The sequence below is a fragment of the Nanorana parkeri genome, unplaced genomic scaffold (genome assembly GCF_000935625.1).
Source record: "Nanorana parkeri isolate BGI_ZX_2015 unplaced genomic scaffold, ASM93562v1 scaffold664, whole genome shotgun sequence".
In the NCBI taxonomy this organism is placed as follows: Eukaryota; Metazoa; Chordata; class Amphibia; order Anura; family Dicroglossidae; genus Nanorana; species Nanorana parkeri.
Genome location: NW_017306932.1, coordinates 419,031 through 440,044, shown reverse-complemented (window position 1 = coordinate 440,044; position 21,014 = coordinate 419,031). Strand labels below are relative to the sequence as shown.

General features: G+C 42.1%; 1 protein-coding gene across 1 annotated transcript in view; it reads right to left on the bottom strand.

Moving 5' to 3' along the window:
• The window catches only part of SVIL (supervillin), a 126,505-nt gene that overhangs the window by 41,211 nt on the left and 64,280 nt on the right, over positions 1-21,014 (bottom strand). Inside the window, exons 16-17 of the mRNA XM_018563437.1 lie at positions 14,937-15,150; positions 9,573-9,711 (exon numbers count right to left, since the gene is read on the bottom strand). Of these exons, the coding sequence (XP_018418939.1) occupies positions 9,573-9,711; positions 14,937-15,150 (353 nt within the window). The remainder of the gene's footprint in view (positions 1-9,572; positions 9,712-14,936; positions 15,151-21,014) is intronic.

The window sequence follows — 21,014 nt, the reverse complement described above, 5'->3', positions numbered from 1 at the left end:
ATAATGTAGCAACATCTCCTTATGCATGTGGCTTTGAACTACGGACCGGCCATGCTTGTTGCTATGAAAATACTGCAGAAATTTGTAGACAGTCAACACAATTCAGTTAGGAATTGTCTGCAATATGTTCATTTTGTAACCTGCTCTCCACAACTTAGAGATCAACCACATTGTAAGCATTGCCTGAAGCCACAACCAGGTCACCCACAATGGTTTCAATTGCTTTTAGTCATATAGCTGTTTTTCAGTGTTCAAATGATCCATCTCTATCAGACAATCTTCTCTATGTATCTCCATTACTGCCCATCCCTTCGTAAGCAAAATGTCAACTTTATGCTGGAGTGTGGCAGCTTAGTTTACAACAGATTGCAGGTAGTTACACAATGGCTAAATTGAAAAAAAAAACATTAGATTTTTTTTGTTTTTTAAGGAACACGTTAAAAAAGCTAATAGGTGATTTTACATATATGTCCGGAAATACTTTACCATAATGTTGAAAAGCTATTCCAGGCAGTCACAGCAGCCTGGCACATGACCAAATGCAATGGAATTCCAATTATTCATTGGTGGCACTGCTAAATTGTGATCCTCACGTGACGAACGTGACGAGTATTGTTAGGTGACCACTTGCTGTGGGAGCCAGGCGCAGTGTTTTGTGCAAGATTAGTACCACAAGGACTTAAAGTGGAAATAAACCCACAGATTTAACCTTTTTCCAATAAGAAATCTTGTTAGAAATGTTCAATGATTATTAAAACCTTCAAGGATAAGTGCACTTTAAAACAAAGTACACATCCTGGCCCTCCCCTGACCTAACAGTTCCCACCCTTTCCCTCCACAGATTTATACTTGCCTCAATCTTATCCCCTCAGCCACCAGGGATGGTTTACATTCCGTGTAACAAATCCGCTTTCTCATGGCTGTGCCTGTGCAGTGGGGGTTCACAGACCTCTATGGGGCTTGTCTACCTCCATCTCTTAGCTGGGAAATGAGCCCCATAGACTTCTATGGTATTCTATTGCCCAGGTGCCATCAGGAGAGAGAGAGGACTTGTGGAGCAGGATGTAAATATCCAGCGGCCGTGAGTGTTGAATCTTGGTAATAGAACTGTAATGTCTTATATTGTAAAGCGCTGCGCAAACTGTTGGCACTATATAAATCCGGTATAATAACAATAATTATGCATCTGGGGAAGGTAGAATCTGCAAGTGCCCTTATTCTTAAATCAAACACAAAAATCTTGTTTACTGTAATGTTTTAATTTACATTCTGCCTATTAGCGCACAAGCAGTGTACACTACATCCAAGGCATGCCTCTGGTGATAAATGTCAGTTGTCAGTGTGCTTAGGTCAGCTCTCAACTGAACTTTTCAAATGGCTCATGTCATTAGCTTGAGCATTTCCCCACTAACCATTGCACTCTGGGTTCCATCCAGAACAGATTGCCATTTAAAGAGGGAATTCTGGTTAATGCAATAGTTACTAGCATTAACGTCAGATTGAACATACTATAATGTGCGTGATAAAACTCAAATTACACGCAAATATTGTTAACTGCAGCCTTAGGTATATTAAATAGACTATTCAAAGCGTTTTGTTGTATCTGTTGCTCTGCACTATTATCAGCCCTGCCCAGATCTGGGAACTACAGAACACCTCCTTCCAAGCTATAGACTAAAGGAGCATTTTATAATACTATCATACTTCCTGTCCTAGAGTGACAACACTGTCCCACATGAACACAGTTGAGTGAGGAAATGTTAATGGGGGAGGAAAAAAATGTTAATCACATTTTTTGGGGGTTTCTCTTTACAAAAACCCATAAAACGTACACAATGTGAACAGCCAACTTTATGGTTTGATAATTTAGCTGACTCTGCAGATAAATCTACGGAGTTACCTGAGGTACCTTGAAGACATTCTTGTACAAGGTCAGTGGAATGTTCCAGAATTCCTAGCTTATCATAATGTATAGCCCCAAGCTAACTCTATACCAGATCCAGGACTGTGATTTTTACATCTAAATGAAGTGTTCAAGCAATGCATGTTGGAGTAAAGCAAGATCAACTTGACGCCGTTCGGTCATAAGCTCCAAACTTTCAACTAAAGTAAAGATTATTTTTCCACGTTTGAGCCTGCAGAACAATTATTTCCAGGTGCACGTCCGATTCAAGAGGTACCCCGCTTGTCAGATAAAGTGTAATAGATATTTTATTTAAAAAAAAGGAGAGGGGAATGAGGAGGGAGTGACAATTGGGGAGAAAAAAAGGGAGAGAAGGAAGAAAAGAGGAAAGGAAAGCAGAAAAGAGGCAAAAGAAAGGAAAGCAGAAATGAAAGGAAAAGGGAAAAGAAAGAAACGAAAAGAGAGGAAAAGAAAGGAAGGAAAGGGAAGACAATAAAGAGAAGAGAGGAAAATAAGGAAAGGAAGAGAAGGAAAATACAGAAAAGGAAGATAAGAAAAGAAAGAAAAACAAAAGAAAGCAAGAAGGGGAAGGAAGGAGAGAGAAAGAAAATGTCAGACAGATTTTTTTAGACAATGAGAGATATGTATGGGGATTTTAGCAGGGATGTTCAAACAATCTAGTTTTTCCGTTGCATTTGGGTCCTTGTAAAAGTTGAAGATGCTAATGACTCCACTAAAGTGTATTGTATGTTTTAGGTCATATGCATTGAATTTACTTTTATCTTGTAAACGATATTACTCAACATATGGATATCAGCTGTGGGAAGAGTATGCAGCTCCAGTCTATGTAGGTATACAACCATAAATAGATCCGCCTGGGAGCCATTATGGGACCTCCAAAGGCCTTTTGATGTTATATGAGCAGCGATCTGTCACTGGTGTGGGGAGTTTCTAACATTCTGTAGAACTAGAGGATCAGCCACTATTAGCAATAAATGCGGTCGATATTTAACATGCACAGAATGTCCCGACCTCTACGATTGAATTGGTGACAAAAAGCACAGACATATCCTTAGTTCATACATCAGTATTGGATACAAAACTATCATAACCATATGTACTAATTTTCTGCATTAAAAAAAGGTTCTCTTGGTAAATAAAAAAAAAAAAAAGTTATTGTTATTTGCGCATTAAACAGCCACATGCAGAACAAAAATGTTAATTCTGCGTTTGATTTAGAAGAATCTACAAGTCTCATCTCGACAGGCTACTTGTGTTGAGCATAAGCATTTGGGTGGGCAGCCGGTGGAATTTAAAGGAATAATTCTTCCACTGCAGATATGAAAGGCGGAGTTCTGACTCCAGTGAGAGAACACAGAACAGTGATGAATGACACCGTAGTGGATCCAGCGCATACATTTAAACCCCATTTAGAGAAACAAGAATCAGCTTATTACAATTTGCATTAGACTTAAAACGTTTCCATTTCCTGACAGCCACACTTGGCCAGTTTGAACAACCTCTATAGCAGGGCTGGATAAATCCCAGGAGCCAGGTCATCAATGCTCCTTAAAAATTACAGTTGGCACCTAGCTTTTATGGTTTTCACTAGTTACCATCGGAGCCGACTTCTAACAAAAATTTTTTTTTGCAGGCTCCTGGATTGGACAGCACTGCTCTATAGCCCTACTTCAAGGACCAGTGTACAGGGGACATTAAGATCAGTTATGGTCTTCTTGAGAATAGTGGTTGCTTTGGTTTTCTTGCCATATGCAAGGTCATTAGGTTTTATTCCCCGAATGAGAAGAGGATGTTCCCTTTGCAAGTGAATGCTAGTAAATAAAGTTACCTGTGCTAAAGTCAACCTGTGTTCGGTCTGAATTCCCAATCATGTGCTAAGAAAAACAGGAATTTTGCCAACACACAATTGGTTGACTGAAATGGACCTGGCTCCCCTTATCTTCATAAGCTCATGCGCCAAGTGAGCAGACTACTCCTTAGGTAAATCAACAATATTGCATTTTGTATTGCAAGCCCGTGTACATTAATCCTTAAACCATTTATACCTTAAAGTCCCCAAACTCATGATAAATATTATGCAAGCACGTACCTTAACACAGCTCCTTAAGCACCCAGGAACCCAAGAACCTGAGCACTGCTATATGCAATTGTAAAACTTTTGCCAAAGTTGAGTGCTGGCTTGCCCTCTCCTGCAGCTCTGGACACTGTCGCTGCCTTGAAGAGCCAAAAGGGACTTGTGAAACAGGGCTGTCAGGCAGCCAATTCTTTTTGCAAAAGTTAAAAATTGGATATTTGAGTGCCTTAGACTTTGGGGTTCCCTTGGTGCTCGAGAAGCTGCATCAAGGTATGCATCTGCATTTCACTGAAGAGAGTTTGTGATCTTTTAGGTAATGAAAGACATGCCCATTACATCCTGTTTCGGGAATTGTACGCACTAAGCTATAAAACGTTGAGGGGAAACAAAACCACATGTTATAGATAAGTTTTGGATTTAGTTGAACAGAAATGATCAAGGTGGAAGAGGTCCCAAAGTAGGAGTAAAGCTCTCCATACACATTACAATAAATTTAAGATTTAATAAAACTATATAATATGACAACCTACCTAAACTATACAATGCATTTATATCCAATCATACAGGACCTCATACTACATAGATGTTGGTAGATCCAAAGAAAATTGTACACAGCCGGCGCTGTGAGAAAACAATAGCTCAGTGGGGGGAGGGGGGTTAGAGTGGATGGGGAAATCGGGCTGAACCAGAAAAATGTTAGGCGTATGGCCAGCTTTAAAGGGAGAGTCAATAAGTGCATTAAGATCCAGCTTGACCTCGCTTAGGTTGCTGCCAATGACTCTGTACTAATGAGCCATTCTCTATAGGCAATAGTGAATTTTCTTTTCAATTTCAAGAAGCTCAGTGTCTGAAGTAGTAATCCTATTAGAGGATATATATTTAAAAAAAAAAGAAAAAAAAAAAAAAAGAGACCCAGTCACCAGCAAAAATTGCAGGTACAGAAAAATCAAGTATTTAAATTATATAGTGCTTGCGTCAGGTGTTTTTCTTTTTATTCACTTGTACTGTGTCTCTGACCGTGCTAGAAAAGGACTACTCCATAGAGAGTGAATTCCCTAGCACAGCCCCCTCCCTCCTTGCACACCATAGCCCTCTCCTTTTTATGGGAGTGTCTAATTACCCTCTGTGCTGTCCTAGCTCCTCTACCCCTCCTTTCAAAACCTTATATATAGCTCCTGTGGGAGAAGTTTAGACGAAGAAGGAGACTAGTAGGAGAATACTAGAGTGTGTCACTTGAGTAACAGCTCTGAGTCTGCTGGGGCTGATGACATCACATCCAGTTAACTTGCCCCAGTGACATCTGCTGGTGCTTAGATTGATGGAAAACCACTTTGCAGGGTAAGGCTTCCGAGGGGGGCAATTTTCAGCAAAAAAAATGGGCTGAAAATCTCAGCTTATACTCGAGTATATACGGTAATTTTCACATTCTGGGGGCAGGAGTGGGGCCTGTAACTGCTACACACCCCTTCTTCTTAATGTGTCTACTTACTATATGTGTTGATCCAGCTCCTCCTTCCCCTCACATAACTGTTTATCTAGCAACTGGGGAGGAGCAAAGGAGAATACCTTAATTACAGCTTTGAGTCTGCTGAGTCTACAAGATAGGTAAATAACACAACTATGTAAAATGCACATATAATGTTATGGAAACAAATTTGGTGAAATGAAAGGTCTGGCATCACTCTCAAAGTATGCCGCACACACTGCACAAAGGTAAATTGAAATCTGATTGGTTGTTTTGGTTTGCCCTTCCACATTAATTACACCGGTAAGAACTTTTAGTTTTGAGGAAAACAGATCAAAATACTTGCAAGGGTTCATCTCATATATAAACGTAGCTTAGATCCGCATATAGCCCACAGATTCTGCAATGAATTCTGCCTAATGAGAGCAATATGGATAGTTTAATGGAAACTACATTCCACTGTAAATTATTATACTTGCCAACTTTAAATTATACTTTAGCATGCAAAGGGCAAGTGATAAATCGCTGTAATTTTCCCTGATTAAAGACTCTCAATAAATACATTAGGCTCCAGTACACAATACCCTGTGCCCATTTATCTCCAAAATCGTTTGTTTTCTACCAGCTACTTCCTTCCATGTCAGTGTGTCATGTCAGACAGCCGGAAATCACATTCAGTATATAATAAAAATAGTTCTTCCCTATGATAAGCTAACTCGCCAGGGACATTGTTTTGTGACATGCCATGCGTGTAAACTGCAAAAAAATAAAGAAAAACAATATTGCAATAGACTCTACAAAAGGAAATGAGTCACGTGCTGTTGCATCCAAACAGGATCCAAAACCTCACCAATAAACATGGTTATTGTCAGTAACTGCACTTCGCACTGTATGATTACATAATTGAATAAATCCAATGATAGGGATTAGTAAACACTGTGCTGTTGAGTAATGAAATGCATTACCCACAGAAAACAACCATTCAGCAATTTGATGTAGTTAGGTCACAAAATATGAGATGCAACTGGTTAATACCGGCCACCGAATTATTAAAGGGCAATGCCACCCAAAACATCAAAGGGGTTCTTCAGAGGTCTAAGAGGGCAGAGGATTCATCAATGCAGCACAGATATCACTTTTGTATGGAGAGTGCCTTAAACAATTAGCCAATGATTACCGATCTGACCTTATAGGCAACCTATCCTGACAGACAACTGATGTATTTCCCAATCACCATGTGAAAACGATAGTTCTGTGGCTGTCAAGTAGATTCTATAGCTGGCCGTACACTAGTAGAATTTTGTTTGAAAATCTGAAAGATCGTTTGTCAGAGCATTCAATCTTTCGGTGATTCAGTGATCTTGATCACTGAATCAACTAGTTCCGTTGAAATTTCCTTAGCTACTTGAATGCAATCCCAGATATTAAAGAGGTTTCTCTTGTGCCAAGCACACATGCATCACAATATGTATGATTTTTCCCCAAATGGACATCACATTCACGGTTTGAATTTAATCCGTTCAGATAAGAAACGAGAAACATTTTTCGTTCTGAGCCTTTGAATTTTCTGGTCCATACTGTCAAAAATGATCATTGATTTGCCCCCATTAACCATTAAAAAATCTGGACGAATGTTCTGAAAATGAATATTTTTAAAGAAAATTATGTTTTATGGCCAGCTTCTGGCCTCTCTAATGTGTATGTCCCTGTTATGGAGCAAGTTAGTGAGGTTAAAAGGCCCAGCTGGCATACTAGTTGCCAACTCAAAGACAGTGAATTAGCATGACAGTCATGGGACAAGCAACTGCAGAAGGAGATTGGCATCAGTAATGCAACTATCAATGTAAGTGACAGGTACTCCACAACCAAGCAAATTACACTAACTGTAGGCCACCACCAAGCAAATTACACTACCTTTAGGCCACAGAAGATCCAATCTCTAGGCCATTATGCCAGCACTGTAGTGCAGGGGAGTCAAACTCTTCCCTTCAGAGTTAAACCATATCTCAACCCAAGAACAAAGATGTCATGTATTGCAGCTTACCAGTCCTTAGATTTGCTGGCTGTTATAGTTTTCATTTTTTCAGAGTAAGAACATTTTCAGCAAGCACAGAAAATCACTGCTGATCTTGCCAGAAATGCATCGTCCTCGTGACTTCCTGTGATCTGCCCTGGATGGAAGCAAAAACAATCTTCTCTTCCTTGAGTAAACCACTAATACCATAAAATCACCATGTCAAGTTTCCAGGCAAAATAATTCACATGACATCCAAATTGAGAATCCAGAACCATAATATGTCGGAGTGAGATTAAGAAAACTAGAATCACCAGTCCTGTGATGCTGGGCCCAAAGCAGTGCTGTCCATAAATTGGGACCATGGTTCAGCAAAAGCCACGTGGTGCTTTAAAATGTATTGTGTAATGCATTCACTTAATAGATCTGCCATGCAAGAAAACAAACTACTCACAAGATATGTCTGTAGAGGATCATATACCTCTGCATATAACCAATCTCAGCTTCTGGAAAAAGATGTTTGAATATACTGGCTTGGGTCCTATAGGGAAGATTTCTCTTCACTTCATGGATGGAGGAATGGCAGCCAGTGTCAGCCGTGACCGCCTGAATACCTAAACATAGATATATATTGACACCAGCACTCCAATTATAGAATACGTCCATTTAATGACGTACATGCAAAACATACTTACTGCTCGTACTTATAGCAATAAGTATGTTTTGCATGTACGTATTCTATAATTGGAGTGCCGGTGTCCATATTTATCTATATTACTGGACAGTGGCCATCAGTCGACTACCGATGCAACCATCTTATTTTCAATGGATGAGCGGTCAGGAGTGCAATGGGTACATGGACTGTAACTGAATACCTGAACAGTGACCTCATCTAACAGTATGCAGTCACAGTTTGACCAACAATTTTCCCACCCGACTCTTTCAACATGTCAAGCCAGGTGGTGCCAACAGGCACCCCCCGAATTTCAAATGATTAAGCAGGAAACATATGGACAGCTTTAGAGTTGTACCCATTGGGGGATTTCCCCTATATTTCTGTTTAGGTAACAGTTTAAAATGTTCGTTTATCTTGGTGTCAATGGCCACAAGGACAAATAAAGGGTAAATGTTCCTAAAGTAGACAGACAGCAATGAAAACCTCACAGATTTCAACCCCTCCCTATTCAATTGAAACCTAAGTTAAAACAGATTTTGGCTATAGATTCTCTTTAAAGTGGTTGTATACCCAGGTATTTATCCCACCTTGTATGGATAGGGCACACCACCAGCAATTGGTTTATAGAGCAACCGTTTAAAAAATAGTGACATTAATTCCTTGGTTTTTTTTCTTCATTTCCTAAGTCATGTAACCGTGCATCTTCTCTACAGTCCAGCAATATCAGGGGCAGGGAACCTGTAAAGCCTCATGTCCTGGTGATGTCACGTCAGCTACTACACGCCCTCCCTTCCAGGCCATTGTGAGAAAACTGATTTGTCATTCAAGCATTTTATCCACTCCTCAGACAGATCAGGTGCTTAACTGACAGTGCAATCCGGCAGACATGCTGCAGCCTAACCTAGGTGACAACTCTGGCATTGCTAAACTGTACAGAAGAAACGCTGTCACGTGACCTAAGAAGTAAGCCATGTTTAGTAAGTAATACATGGCTTGCTTATTAAATGGGGAGCATGTGGTGACAATGCTGCAGAGGGTCTCTGAGCCTGGAGATCATTGCCAATGAGGAGGAGGAATTTTTTTTTGAGAAAAGCTTAATTTAAAAAACTAAGGGCACAAAGAAGAATTGGGTTTTTTGGGGGTTTACAACAACTTTAACATGGTAAAAAGAGCAACGATGATGTGCAAAACAGAGGTCAGATCATATGGATTTGTCTCAGAAGAGTTCACGCACTGATGTTAGCATTCTGTACACAGGTTCCTTGGCAGCTGCGAACCGATCGTGATTACTGAGCCTCTTAGGAGGATGAATCTTGTTCTACAGCTCTCAGTCGCAATAAGCGAGGATAAAGCAGGACTGCAAGATATCATAGTGCTGGGACAAGTCGGACAGTTTATTCCTAACATGGTTCTTGTTACCTTCTTTGTCAGCAACTGCTCAATTTCCTGCAGCTGGGCTTCCGAGCTGCGCTCTATGACGGACACTTTGGTGTACTCCTGCTTTTTGTTAAGCCTGTTCTTCCAGTCTTCCTCCCCGCTCTTCTTCAGTAGCGCCAGCCTAAGAAGGAATAATATGCCACATTGTTTGTGAGACATTCCACACAAGTCATGCTGTCCACAGAGACCCAGCAGAACATTTCAATGCACTTCTAGGACACCGGCGTCATAAAAAGCAAACAAGGGATGCCATTTGCTTGCTGATATCTGAACACAAAGAAAATACACAAAGTGCTGATTCAAGCACTGCCAGTAACTGCTGAGTAGATAAAGGAGAACTCCGGTCATAATAAATATCACCAGTAAGCTCATACAGTATAATGTCAGGTCTATTAAAATGATCAGTAAAATCCTGCAACTGGTGCAAGCTTCCATTTATTGAAAAGGGGCAGTATACTGCTGGATAGAATTACAGGGGAGCGCCTATCACATCTTATGGTTTCATTTTGGAATGGGATGGGTGACGGAGAGGTTGGAAACCTCCGACATTTGTTTTTTTGGGTTCTCTGGTTCCCTTTGGGAAGATTTACTCTCCACGTCTGACCTGGTCACAAAAGGCACAAATATAGACCATACATAAAAGGGTTAAACTGCTGACACAGTGTCTATCAACTAGACTCAGCTGACAGAAACTGTGTACAGGTATTGCTGCTTTACACGGACATAAAAAAAAGATACAGCCGGAGCACATAAGGTGAAATAAGTTTCCTGGCAATGTTATCTGGGGCTCAACTGTCGTTATACAAGATCAATGTAATGTCAAAGAAAACAGTTTAGTAATCAACAGCACACAGAAGATCTCTGCCAAGACTGTCAAACTGAAATCCAACTGGTTACAATAGGCAACTACTCTTGGGACATTAGCATTGTGCTTTATTAAGCTTTACTGATTGGGGCCCATGGTGCTTGCTGGCAGCTCAGCCCTAACTTGTAATAGTAGGTTAAGAGTAATGGTCTGGGGACAAAAAAGTTTAACAGTTTGGCAGTGTTTAAGGGCCCCTTCACAAATATACATTCACTGTGGTGCGTTAATACATGCAAGTTAAGCTGCAGTGCAACAAAGTGCATTGCATCTAGGCAGTCTATTCAATTAGAATGGGTTGCCGACATATAGAAACATAAGGAAAGTTACTTTTAAATGCATTGGGCAGCACAACGTACAATATGTGCATTCTTGTGCATTCTGTTGGAATGCTGGGGTGCCATTCTAAATGAATGGCCGCGCAACATACTGCACAGAGTTTTTTGGGTGTTGCAGTAAGGCATGTTTCAGGAACACAGAGGTCTGGACCAGCCTTATGCTGCCCATACGCCTTGCAATCTGAATGAACAATATATTCTAGTGTGGCTGTAAAGTTGACAACTTTTTCAATAATCGATTATAATCGATTATGTCGATTAGTTGTTGCAGCCCTACTGACTTGTTCTCCTTTTTCCTGGTGATCTTCAACTCACAGCTGTCCCTTCACCGATCCCCCTTCTACTTAGCCCCTTGTTAACTCTGTTTTTATCTTACACTCTTTTAGCTTCACTCAGCACATTGACTTAATCATTTCACCAGCCAAATTAGTCACCCCCCTGGATGGACAATGAAAAATACCTCTACACCAGGGGTGCCCACAAGGTCGATCGCGATCTACCAGTCGATCACATAGCGATCACTGGTAGATCGCGATGTCCTCTCCCCCGCCGGTGGTGCTTCTCTGGATCCCCGCTGCTCTTCCCATCTGTATGCAGCGGGGATCCGAGAAGAAGTGAAGGAACCTCTGCAGCCGGCGGCAGACGGAGCCGCTGTCACAGACAGAACTAATGCCGTGCCTCAGGCGCAAAAGGAGCTGGCTACGGCTATGCTCCCGTGGTGCTCGTGCGGCTGCCGGCTTAATGTGTCAGACGCTGCAGATGGAAAGGAGCAGGACACCTCTCCCCATGTACAACATCGGCCACCACGGGAGGACAGGAAGCCGGGACCTCTGGGGGGCACTGGAATGTAAGCCGGCCGACTCCATGCGTTCAGGTGCGGGAGGGGGTGTAGGGCTGTATTGAAGTCAATGGCATCGCCCACAGTGTGATTGCCCACACCCGGAACGCAGGCACATTAGTGCCTGCATTCCGGTCCAGTGCGATCTGCAAAAATAGTGCTCGCAGCATTTTTGCGGATCGCACTGGACTGGAACAGAGGCACTAATGCAGGCGATCGCACTGTGGGCGAGGGTCCTGGCTGCGGTGCCATTGACTTCAATGCACCGCCACGCCCCCTCATGCAGGTGTTTTTGCGTTGGTAGATCTCAATGAACTCGTCATTTGAAAAGTAGATCTCCAGATGAAAAATTGTGGGCGCCACTGCTCTACACACATGCTCCCTACCCTTTATCTTTAACTGTATAGTTCTGACATGATATTCTAGTGATCACAATGGTGCCTGCATACAGTATGACATTTTCTCTGTATTCATGTCACCAGGGGACCCATGGTGTCCTAGGCAGCCAATTTTACAAGCAGCCTTCTTTTACCGAAATGTATATCTTGACTACTTTGGCTCTACAACCTGTCAAATAAGTATTGCAGTCTCTCTGTTTTTTTCCTCTATATTTATACATGGAAAAATTATAAAAAAACATTTCTTAAAAAGAATAGTCCATTTTAGACCTACCACCAATTGTGTAGCACCAGACTGACTAGATGCAAACTGAGTGGATTGTTTAGGTAGGGCTTCTACTACACAGTTTTGATAGATTTAAAGTAGGCTGCATATAGGTTGAACATGCAGACTGCATAGTGTTTGGCTAGAATTCGGGATACTTGGGGAAACCCTTTAGATTTTTGTAGTTGTTGGCTCTGAAAATCAAAGTGAGCACTAAAAGCTTGTGGCACTGAAAGCCAACATACCAAGGCCGGGGGTTCACTGGACCACAGACAGGACATTATTGTCCCATCCGAGCTCTTCGTGTTCTAGGGAAAAAACACAGAGGAGCCAGTAGACTATTTTATAAAACCAGATAATGTGTGTTTCCACTGACAGAAGGAAAAAAACTAAAAAATGCAAAGCACATCCATTAACTATCCTGTGGCCTTTGCATATTACTATGGAGGTTAGACAAGCATGCATGGCTACCAAATTGGACTGAATATCACGTAAAACATAAAACAAAATGCTATACAAAACAACCTACAAAGACATAACAGTAAACAATAACACAAAAAAGAAAACACCATTAAAAAAAACAAATCTGAGAAGAGGGGTCAATCATTTTATACCAGTCCAGTGACGACCATTTCTTTGCTTAGTACCAAAACCTGCAGTCCTAACATTCTGCACATCATGAGGAGATGTTATACGGGGACGACACGTTGTTTGGACAACCAATCAGAAAGCAGCTTCCAGTCTGAGTGATATTTATCATTACACATATACGCCAGCAGGGCGAGAAGGGGCAGCACCCAAAAAGCACGTTTACAATGTACGTTCAAGCTGTTTCTGTCTTGTCACATCTAGACTGTTTTGGGTAAGCCCAACTGCCGAAATGACAGATGTGGCCACCCAGTTACAGCCTCTCAGCCTTTCAATAGTACATGGCCATCACTTTCTTTATAGGCTCTTGAATGATGGACTCCTGGTCCAATAGCAGTCTTATAAATCAAGCAGTGCAATGCCTCCAGATGTAACTGGTTATACTTTTCATAATAAAAGATGACATGACTGTAGGCAAAGGTGGTGCAGCCCAGCAATTTCTATAATCTTTCTATCTGATATCATTGTTCTGTCTAGGAATGCAACTGGCTATGACAAGTTTTTGTACTTTGCAAGTACTCATTTTTCTTGATCCCGCAGTATTGTCGTGTCACACGATGGCCCTCCTAACCATCTACTCTTGTGTTGTAACTGTACTGTCTTAAAGCGCTGCGCAAACTGTTAGCGCAAACAAATCCTGTACAATAATAATAAACATGGAGGGGAATCCCTTGTTTTAGAGTGCAGGAAAGCATTATCAGATGTACACAATGCTGCAGCCAGCCACTCAACAAATGAGTAACGTCTGATTCACAGGAGAATATGACTCAACATCCCTGCACAAAGTACAGTAAAAGTGCTCAGCCAGCAAAACAATACAATGTACTCGGGGTGGCATCCCATTTCCTCAGATGACATTGTGACATTCTAAACATAATAACCAGTACAGACAACAAACAGAACAGCATGCAATAAAAATAAAACCTGGTTCTTTACTACCTTCTCTGTCGGATGCCCTCTTTTTTTTTTTGAATCAAATCTCAAAAAGTTAAAAGACTGGGCAATTCCATTTATAAAAAGACTGTCTGTTTCACGAACTCATAATAACATTTTGTCATTTCAGTAATTACATAGTAACATAGTATGTAAGGTTGAATAAAGGTCCAACCAGTTCAACCTATTGTATGCGACTGTGTATTTATCTTGCTCTAACACTTCCCATACCCCTATAGATTCTGCAAAAGAAGAAACTCATCCAGAAGTTTCTTGAAATACTTTATATAATTCTATATTTGCAGTTTGTCTTTGTGGTTTCCTGCTCAGACCCCTGAGCGTTTTGGGCTGTAATGTATATACCTTGGTGGGTACATGCCGTGATGTGAGACATAGTAGGGTGGTTACGTGGATCATAATTCTAATAAATTATAATGGTGTATAACACAATAAGTTTGAGAAAGACTAGATCAGGAGGTGGCAGAACTGAGGCAGGCTTGGACAGAACCCAAGGCAGCCAAAAAATTAGAGCTTGCACCCACATTTATGTTGTGCTGCTAAATTGGGCTCTCAAACTCTACATCCCTTGTAATCATAGATCAGTAATGAAGCTATAATAGGGCTATGCTCACACCTATAAGTTTTTCATGCTTGTTGCATATGAGGTGCGGTTTCCACTTACACACTCCTTCCATGGGGATAAAGGGTAATGCAATAAAAACGTGTGAAAAAAAAGCGCTTAAAACGCATTGAGTTATTTTGTAAAAACAGAGGTGTGAGAGCATAGCCTGTCAACGACATTCGCTTATCAAATGCCACGGATGTGCAGTGGCCCACAGCAGCTAGATATCCGCCGTCAATAGCAACTGCATGCTAAAAAAAACAATCAGACCGATTGCTGTGGGGCACTGCACACCACCTAGAATTATAATTAAAACACAAAATGCAATCTTTTTTGATTTGTAGTCTGCAGGCTGCACATATTAAGGGGAAAGCACAACTGCTGTGCGATTGGTGGGGCGCTGCAGCAGACATTTAAAGGGTTAACAGCAAAATCTCAGTACCTGTCGCGAATGGACATCTTTTTGCTGGAGATGTCAATATCCTCCTGTGATTTGGCTTCGTTGGCAGGGGGAGAGATGTCGGCCGTCCTTTCGCACAGCTCCTCTTCGTCTTCCTCGCCTGCCTGTGGTCTGTAGGATGCTGCCTCCGGTGAAGTGTGAGAAAGTGTCTGCGCTGTGCTGGAGCCAAGAGCTTCAGAGGCCGGCTTGACAATCTCTGCTTATTGTGAAGAGAGGCTCAGCATTAGTGAGCAATCACATGGCATGCAGTCTTGTAAAGCCCCCCTCCCCATTTCCCTTCCCCTGCCTTACCTCCTCCTTCACTGTAATCTGCTTGCTGAGCTCATCTCTTTGGTTACACATGTTTCCCTAAAAACTAGCGTGTTATTATAGACAGTTGACCTCTGCCTCAATCATAACAGGGCGATGTGTCAGCGAGGTTTCCTCTCGTTTGCTTATACTCATGAAAATGGAGAGCCCTCTATGAAACGCATATACAGATCTTTTGTTCATTCTAACGCATAGTATTCCATTCTACGAATAACTGCTGCATGAATGTGCTTTGATCCTAAATATATCACACGCACTGCCTATAATGTTCATGATCAATCACTTCCTATGCTACGCTAACTCAAGTATAAAAAGCAGAATTTGTCACCCAATTGTTGCACTGAGAATTGTTCTCGCTCTAGAAAGGCAGACAGGGGCACACCTAGAAAGCCGTGTGCTGTATTTTGTTTATCTTCCTCGGTTGTAAAAGAATATGTGAAATGTCTCGTGCCCTGAGCTTTGATTGGCTGTCAGACGCTCTTCCCTAGAGTCTACATATACAAAACAGTTCACATTAAAGTGATGTTGAGCAGCAGGACGCAAAATGAATGCTTGCAGGTGTATTTTGCCATATAGCTCCCTGCACATCTTCTCGCCCCAGGGTTAGGAGAGCTCAGCAGCAGCCATCTCCATACCCTATTTTGACACCTGTGTATGCCTGAAGTGTCAATAAGTAATGACATTCATTTCTTCCACAAACAGCATTGATCACAGCGGTACACCATCTATGCATGGAGTTCACAAGCACTAGACGCATATGAACTCAGGAGGATGGAAGTGCTTAGGCTCACATGGACTGGATGCAGAAGTGGATCCCATATGTTCTGCTTTAGCATCATGTTGCTGTGACCTTTAAAGTGTAAATCCACTTTCCCAAGTGAATTTGTGAAAATGCCAATCTAGCCCCCCTGCTATACTTACCTTTTTGGCGAACACTTCTTCCTCTCCGCTGGTATGGGTGTACAATCCATACCTCGTACTGCCGTGTAGTGCAGCCCTGTGCTCTGGATTTTGAATTTCACTCGCAAATGGTCAGCTCGGTCACTTCACCGTGCTGACCAATGAGAAGCGCTTCTTAGCAAGAATCACTTCTCATTGGCCAAGGCAGTCAGAAGTGCTTCTCATTGGTGAGCACCTGAACCTGTCATAAGGAATGCAAGGGCCGCCATGCAATAACAGTCGTCGCCTAACTGCCTTTGATCCCTAATATTTTCTAAATCACTGATCTGGATCCAACATTCACATAAGGAAAATCAGAGTGAAGTCAGAATTCTTCTATGCATACTTGTTCCAGGTCATTAGCCTAACAACCAGCATTTTCAGAAGCCAGCACTATCAGTCTTCCTGTTTCTCACAAATGTGTGTGGAAGCAACAAGTCAATAGCGGCTAGCCACTAGAGTTCATTTAGATAAGATGCCACTCGTGCAAAGCTTGCACAAGGGTGTGCAGAGATAATAGTTCCCCCTTCTCTAACTGTCTTTAGCTCCCATTTGATGCCAGTGTGCATGTTGCCTTAGGGCTCATGCACACGATGCAAAGAAACATAGCTCTTAGATCCATACAGTGTTTTTCTATGCCCCTGAATGCAGCTGTATAATAGCCAGTGTGTTCTTGCATATTGTGACATTTAGATGTGTAATCTAGATCAGGGTTGGGGGATGTAAAAAAAAAAAAGCATAAAAGGATAAGCATATTGGCACAATTTATGCGTGGACAGCTGCTGGAGACAGTGCGGTCCCTTGTGATACTGTATTGGACAGGAAGTCCAGAGAAGCAGAGCTGAGAGAGTTGGAGCCGTTTAGAAACATAATGAATACGCGCTCGGTGAAAAATGTAAAGAAATACTTTGCTGGACTATGTATATTTGTTCAATCTGGATTCATTATATTATTAAAAAAAAAAAAGTTTTAGAGTTTAAAGGAGAACTATGAGGTGAGTGATTTCTACTCATCCTCATAGTTAGAGCCAACCTGTGACAAAGAAGCTGTCACAGGTCGGCTCTATCAATCGGTGAGTGAGCAAACACATAGCGTCGCACGCTCACTTTCCGATCATCTCCCTGCAGAGAGCGGCGACCGTCAGTCACAGATCCCCGCAGGGATTACTCCCCTCTCTGATCCTCCAGCGCTGAGTGGAGTAACAGACAGGGAAGGGGGTGGGCACAGCTGGCTCTGCCTCTAGATAGGCAGAGCCAGCTGTCACTCATGCAAGCTGGGTGAATCTCGACAGCATTGTCGGGATCTGTCCCGGCTGCGGCGCTCTCAGTATATCGCGGGCAATAGCCTGTGATATACTGAGCTTAGGCTGACGGAAGGAAGGTAGTATAATGTCCTCCTGTGACCCTAAAGAGAACTAACACTTACCCCATGGTTCTCTTTTAATACTACTTTATATCAGAATGAAATTCCCCATGTATGCTTCTAAAGGTTGTACGGGCATACATGCAAGTACTTTACACGCCATTACATGTGTTGGATCTTTCTTCCAGCTTCTGGCCGTAAGATCTAGCATAGATATGAGTATTCAATTACACCCGTGTGCATGAGCCCTTACAGTATCAGAAAAATCGAAGAACAAAGCATCCTGCTGAATTCTCCAAGATATAAGGATTTTACAGGAAGGAAAAGGTTTAACTGAAGCTCAGTGGACGTTTAACGAGTCATTGAGAGATGCCAACATTTAAAGAGTTTCCTCAGGGCGCTTGTATCAGGACAGCCATGCTGTTATACAGCACAGGATGTTGTAAACAGAACAGAGTACATCAGATATGGGTGGGTGACAGCTAACCCCTATGTCACAAGGGCACGTCTACCCATATGACTGTCACTGGTGACCTGTGTTCACACAGACTGAAGATCACTGCACAGGAAGGAGCATGTTCTGTTCTACCCAGGGAAGCCATATAAATAAAACAGGGGATGTAGTGTCACTTTCAAGTTAACTCCAGCCCAAAAAGGTCTTTGTTTTAGCTGTAGCAACTAGTTAGAACCACTGATTTTAAAGTGACACTTAAATCAGGAGTTAAATCTGAAAAATACATTCAATTACCTTATTAACAACAATGTATCTTATTTGTGTATCACTCGGCTGTAGATCCTCAAATAATTTCTGAATTGGTGCTGACACTGTCCTTCTGGAGGAGGGCTACTTGTGTTCCCCATGGTCCCTGTGTGCGTTATAAAGTGACCACCGCTCTAAGCTTGCTCCCCCTATGGACTACAATCTCAGGTTTAGTTTACTGATTTGTATTGAGATTGTAGTCCATCACAGGAGCGAGCTTGGAGCGGTGACTACCACACACACAGGGACCATGGGGAACACAAGTAGCCACCCTCCAGAAGGAAGGACAGTGTCAGTATAAATTCAGAGATGATTTGAGGATCTACAGCCGAGTGATACACAAATAAGACACATTTTTGTAAATAGTTAGGTCCCTTTCACACTGATCAGAATGGATGTTCCCATTTTACATCCATGACTGTAGTTTTTTTTCTTACATCGTAACATGTATAAAAAACTGAGATTACCATACCCATGTTAGTGAATGGGCAGCCAGATCTAAATGGACGGGCGTACACTTACATCTGGTTACCCACGATCTGGTACGATCAGGACCAGCAAAACGGATCTCTGATCGGTTGTTTTTCTGGACCTGGCTAGAGCTGGGGATACCCATATGTAAACGGACGCCATTTGGGATCTGGCTGCCCATACACTATCGGGCTTCCGATCAGGTCCGCCTGAAAAAATTCCAGGCGGACCTAATCTAAAAGCCCAAGTGAAAAGGGCCTCAAGGTACTTGAATTCATTTTTAAGGTATTACTCCAGAGTTTAGGGTCACTTTAATGCTCTCCATGACTTCAGGGGGGGCTTTGCCTTACTTCCTGTATAGTTAACAGGACAAGAAATAAGGGGAATCACCTAGTGTCACAAAACCTGACTAAGCTTTCCACAAAATAAACAGAAAAAAAACCCGAATCCGCTCACATCCTACCCCAACGGCCTCACAGCAGAAAATTTCTCCACAACAGGGGCTCCGATACCAATGAACATCTGCAACAGCTTTCCTATTCTACTGCAAAATGTTTTTTTGCCTGGAGTTGTGCTTTAACATGGTACCGTGCAACACATAGCCTGAGCGTCTGTGTGTACTGAGCCATTTATTTATTTTAACCTTTCAGCATAGGGAGTGCTTGGCGCCTTTCAGGAATATGAACCTAGAGATCACTTTTGATCCTAGCATGCATGGGGGGTGCTGAAAAGTGCCCATGTACCTTGGCAAAGCTTTCCCCAAGAAGAGCAGACAGTGAAAAGTTTATTTTTTCTTGTAGCCCTGCCCCAAAACATCTAAGGTGCTTATTTTGTTTAAGGGGTGTTACTAGACACTTGCCAAACACCTATTTTTAAGGAGAAGTGAGGCACTGGTAACAAATCAGTATGGAATTCGGGAGCCAACAGGATTTCTTTTTAAGAAGCCGGCTATACTGACAACTGGAGAAAACCTTACAAGTTAGGCACCAGCTGTAATTATTAAAGAGCATTGGCTACCTGGATCCTGGCATTTGTCCAGGCACTAGTTCTGGCGGACACTGGTACTGGATGGCGCTGGTGCAGTACAAAACAGAAAGGAAATGGCTACTGGAGCCGTTCTATCCTCTTCTAGTGCTTTCGATATTAGAAACCTCTATAGCCTTTTCCCAGATGCCTTGTAATCTCCACAGAAATGCTTCTCGAATGTCCTGTAACCATTATAGGTGCGGTTTTGGCGTATTTCCATTTACATGAATGGAGGTGGTTGCCAAGCAGCAAAGCCTCCCGAGCGCGGCATGCTGTATAATGTTCACTGCAACACAATGCAACTGCACATGTGGGTACTGCACTGTCCACTGACCCTTGAACTTAATCTCTTGTGCATTGGTCGGGGAGCTTTGAAAATATGGGTCTGCCACCTTGTTTTGCCCACCGTGTGAACAAGACCTTTATGAACATTTGGCACGCACACACACACACTAAAGGAACTAATCCCCCTTTCCATGTGAAGAGAGAATAATAGTTCACTGGTGGAACTTCCTTCCATAAATTGACGATCGGTATTGCTTTGCAGGATGGATGATTGTTACACAAGAGAATATTAAACTGTACACAATATGGCATTTTGTTGGCACTGAACTCATACCTGAAGCAAAATGTGAAAACATGAATCCATATTATATTCATCTCCCAGTACCTAGGCAGCCGTCATGGAAAGATCCAGATATTACCACCATAGTAGTAGTTCCTGCGTGTATGGCGTCTGACTAGGAAATTCTTTTTAAGATGCTATACTTTTTGTTTCGGCAAGCTTACACACTATTTCAAGCATTACGCCTTATTTAGTAATACAGGTATAATGCACCCTCATAATTGTAATAAACTCACTAGCCACTTTATTAGGTACACCTGTTCAACTGCTCGTTATTGTAAATATCTAATTAGCCAATCAAATGGCAGCAACTCTGGACATGGTCAAGACAATCTGCTGGATTTCAAACCAAGCATTAGCATGGGGAGGAAAGGCGATTTAAGTGACTTTGAACGTGGCATGGTTGTTGGTGCCAGATGGGCTGGTCTGAGTATTTCAGAAACTGCTGATCTACTGGGAGTTTCATACACAACCATCTCTAAGGTTTACAGGGAACGGTCCAAGAAATAGAAAATATCCAGTGAGCGGCAGTTGTGTGGATGAAAATGGGCAGACTGGTTCAAGCTGA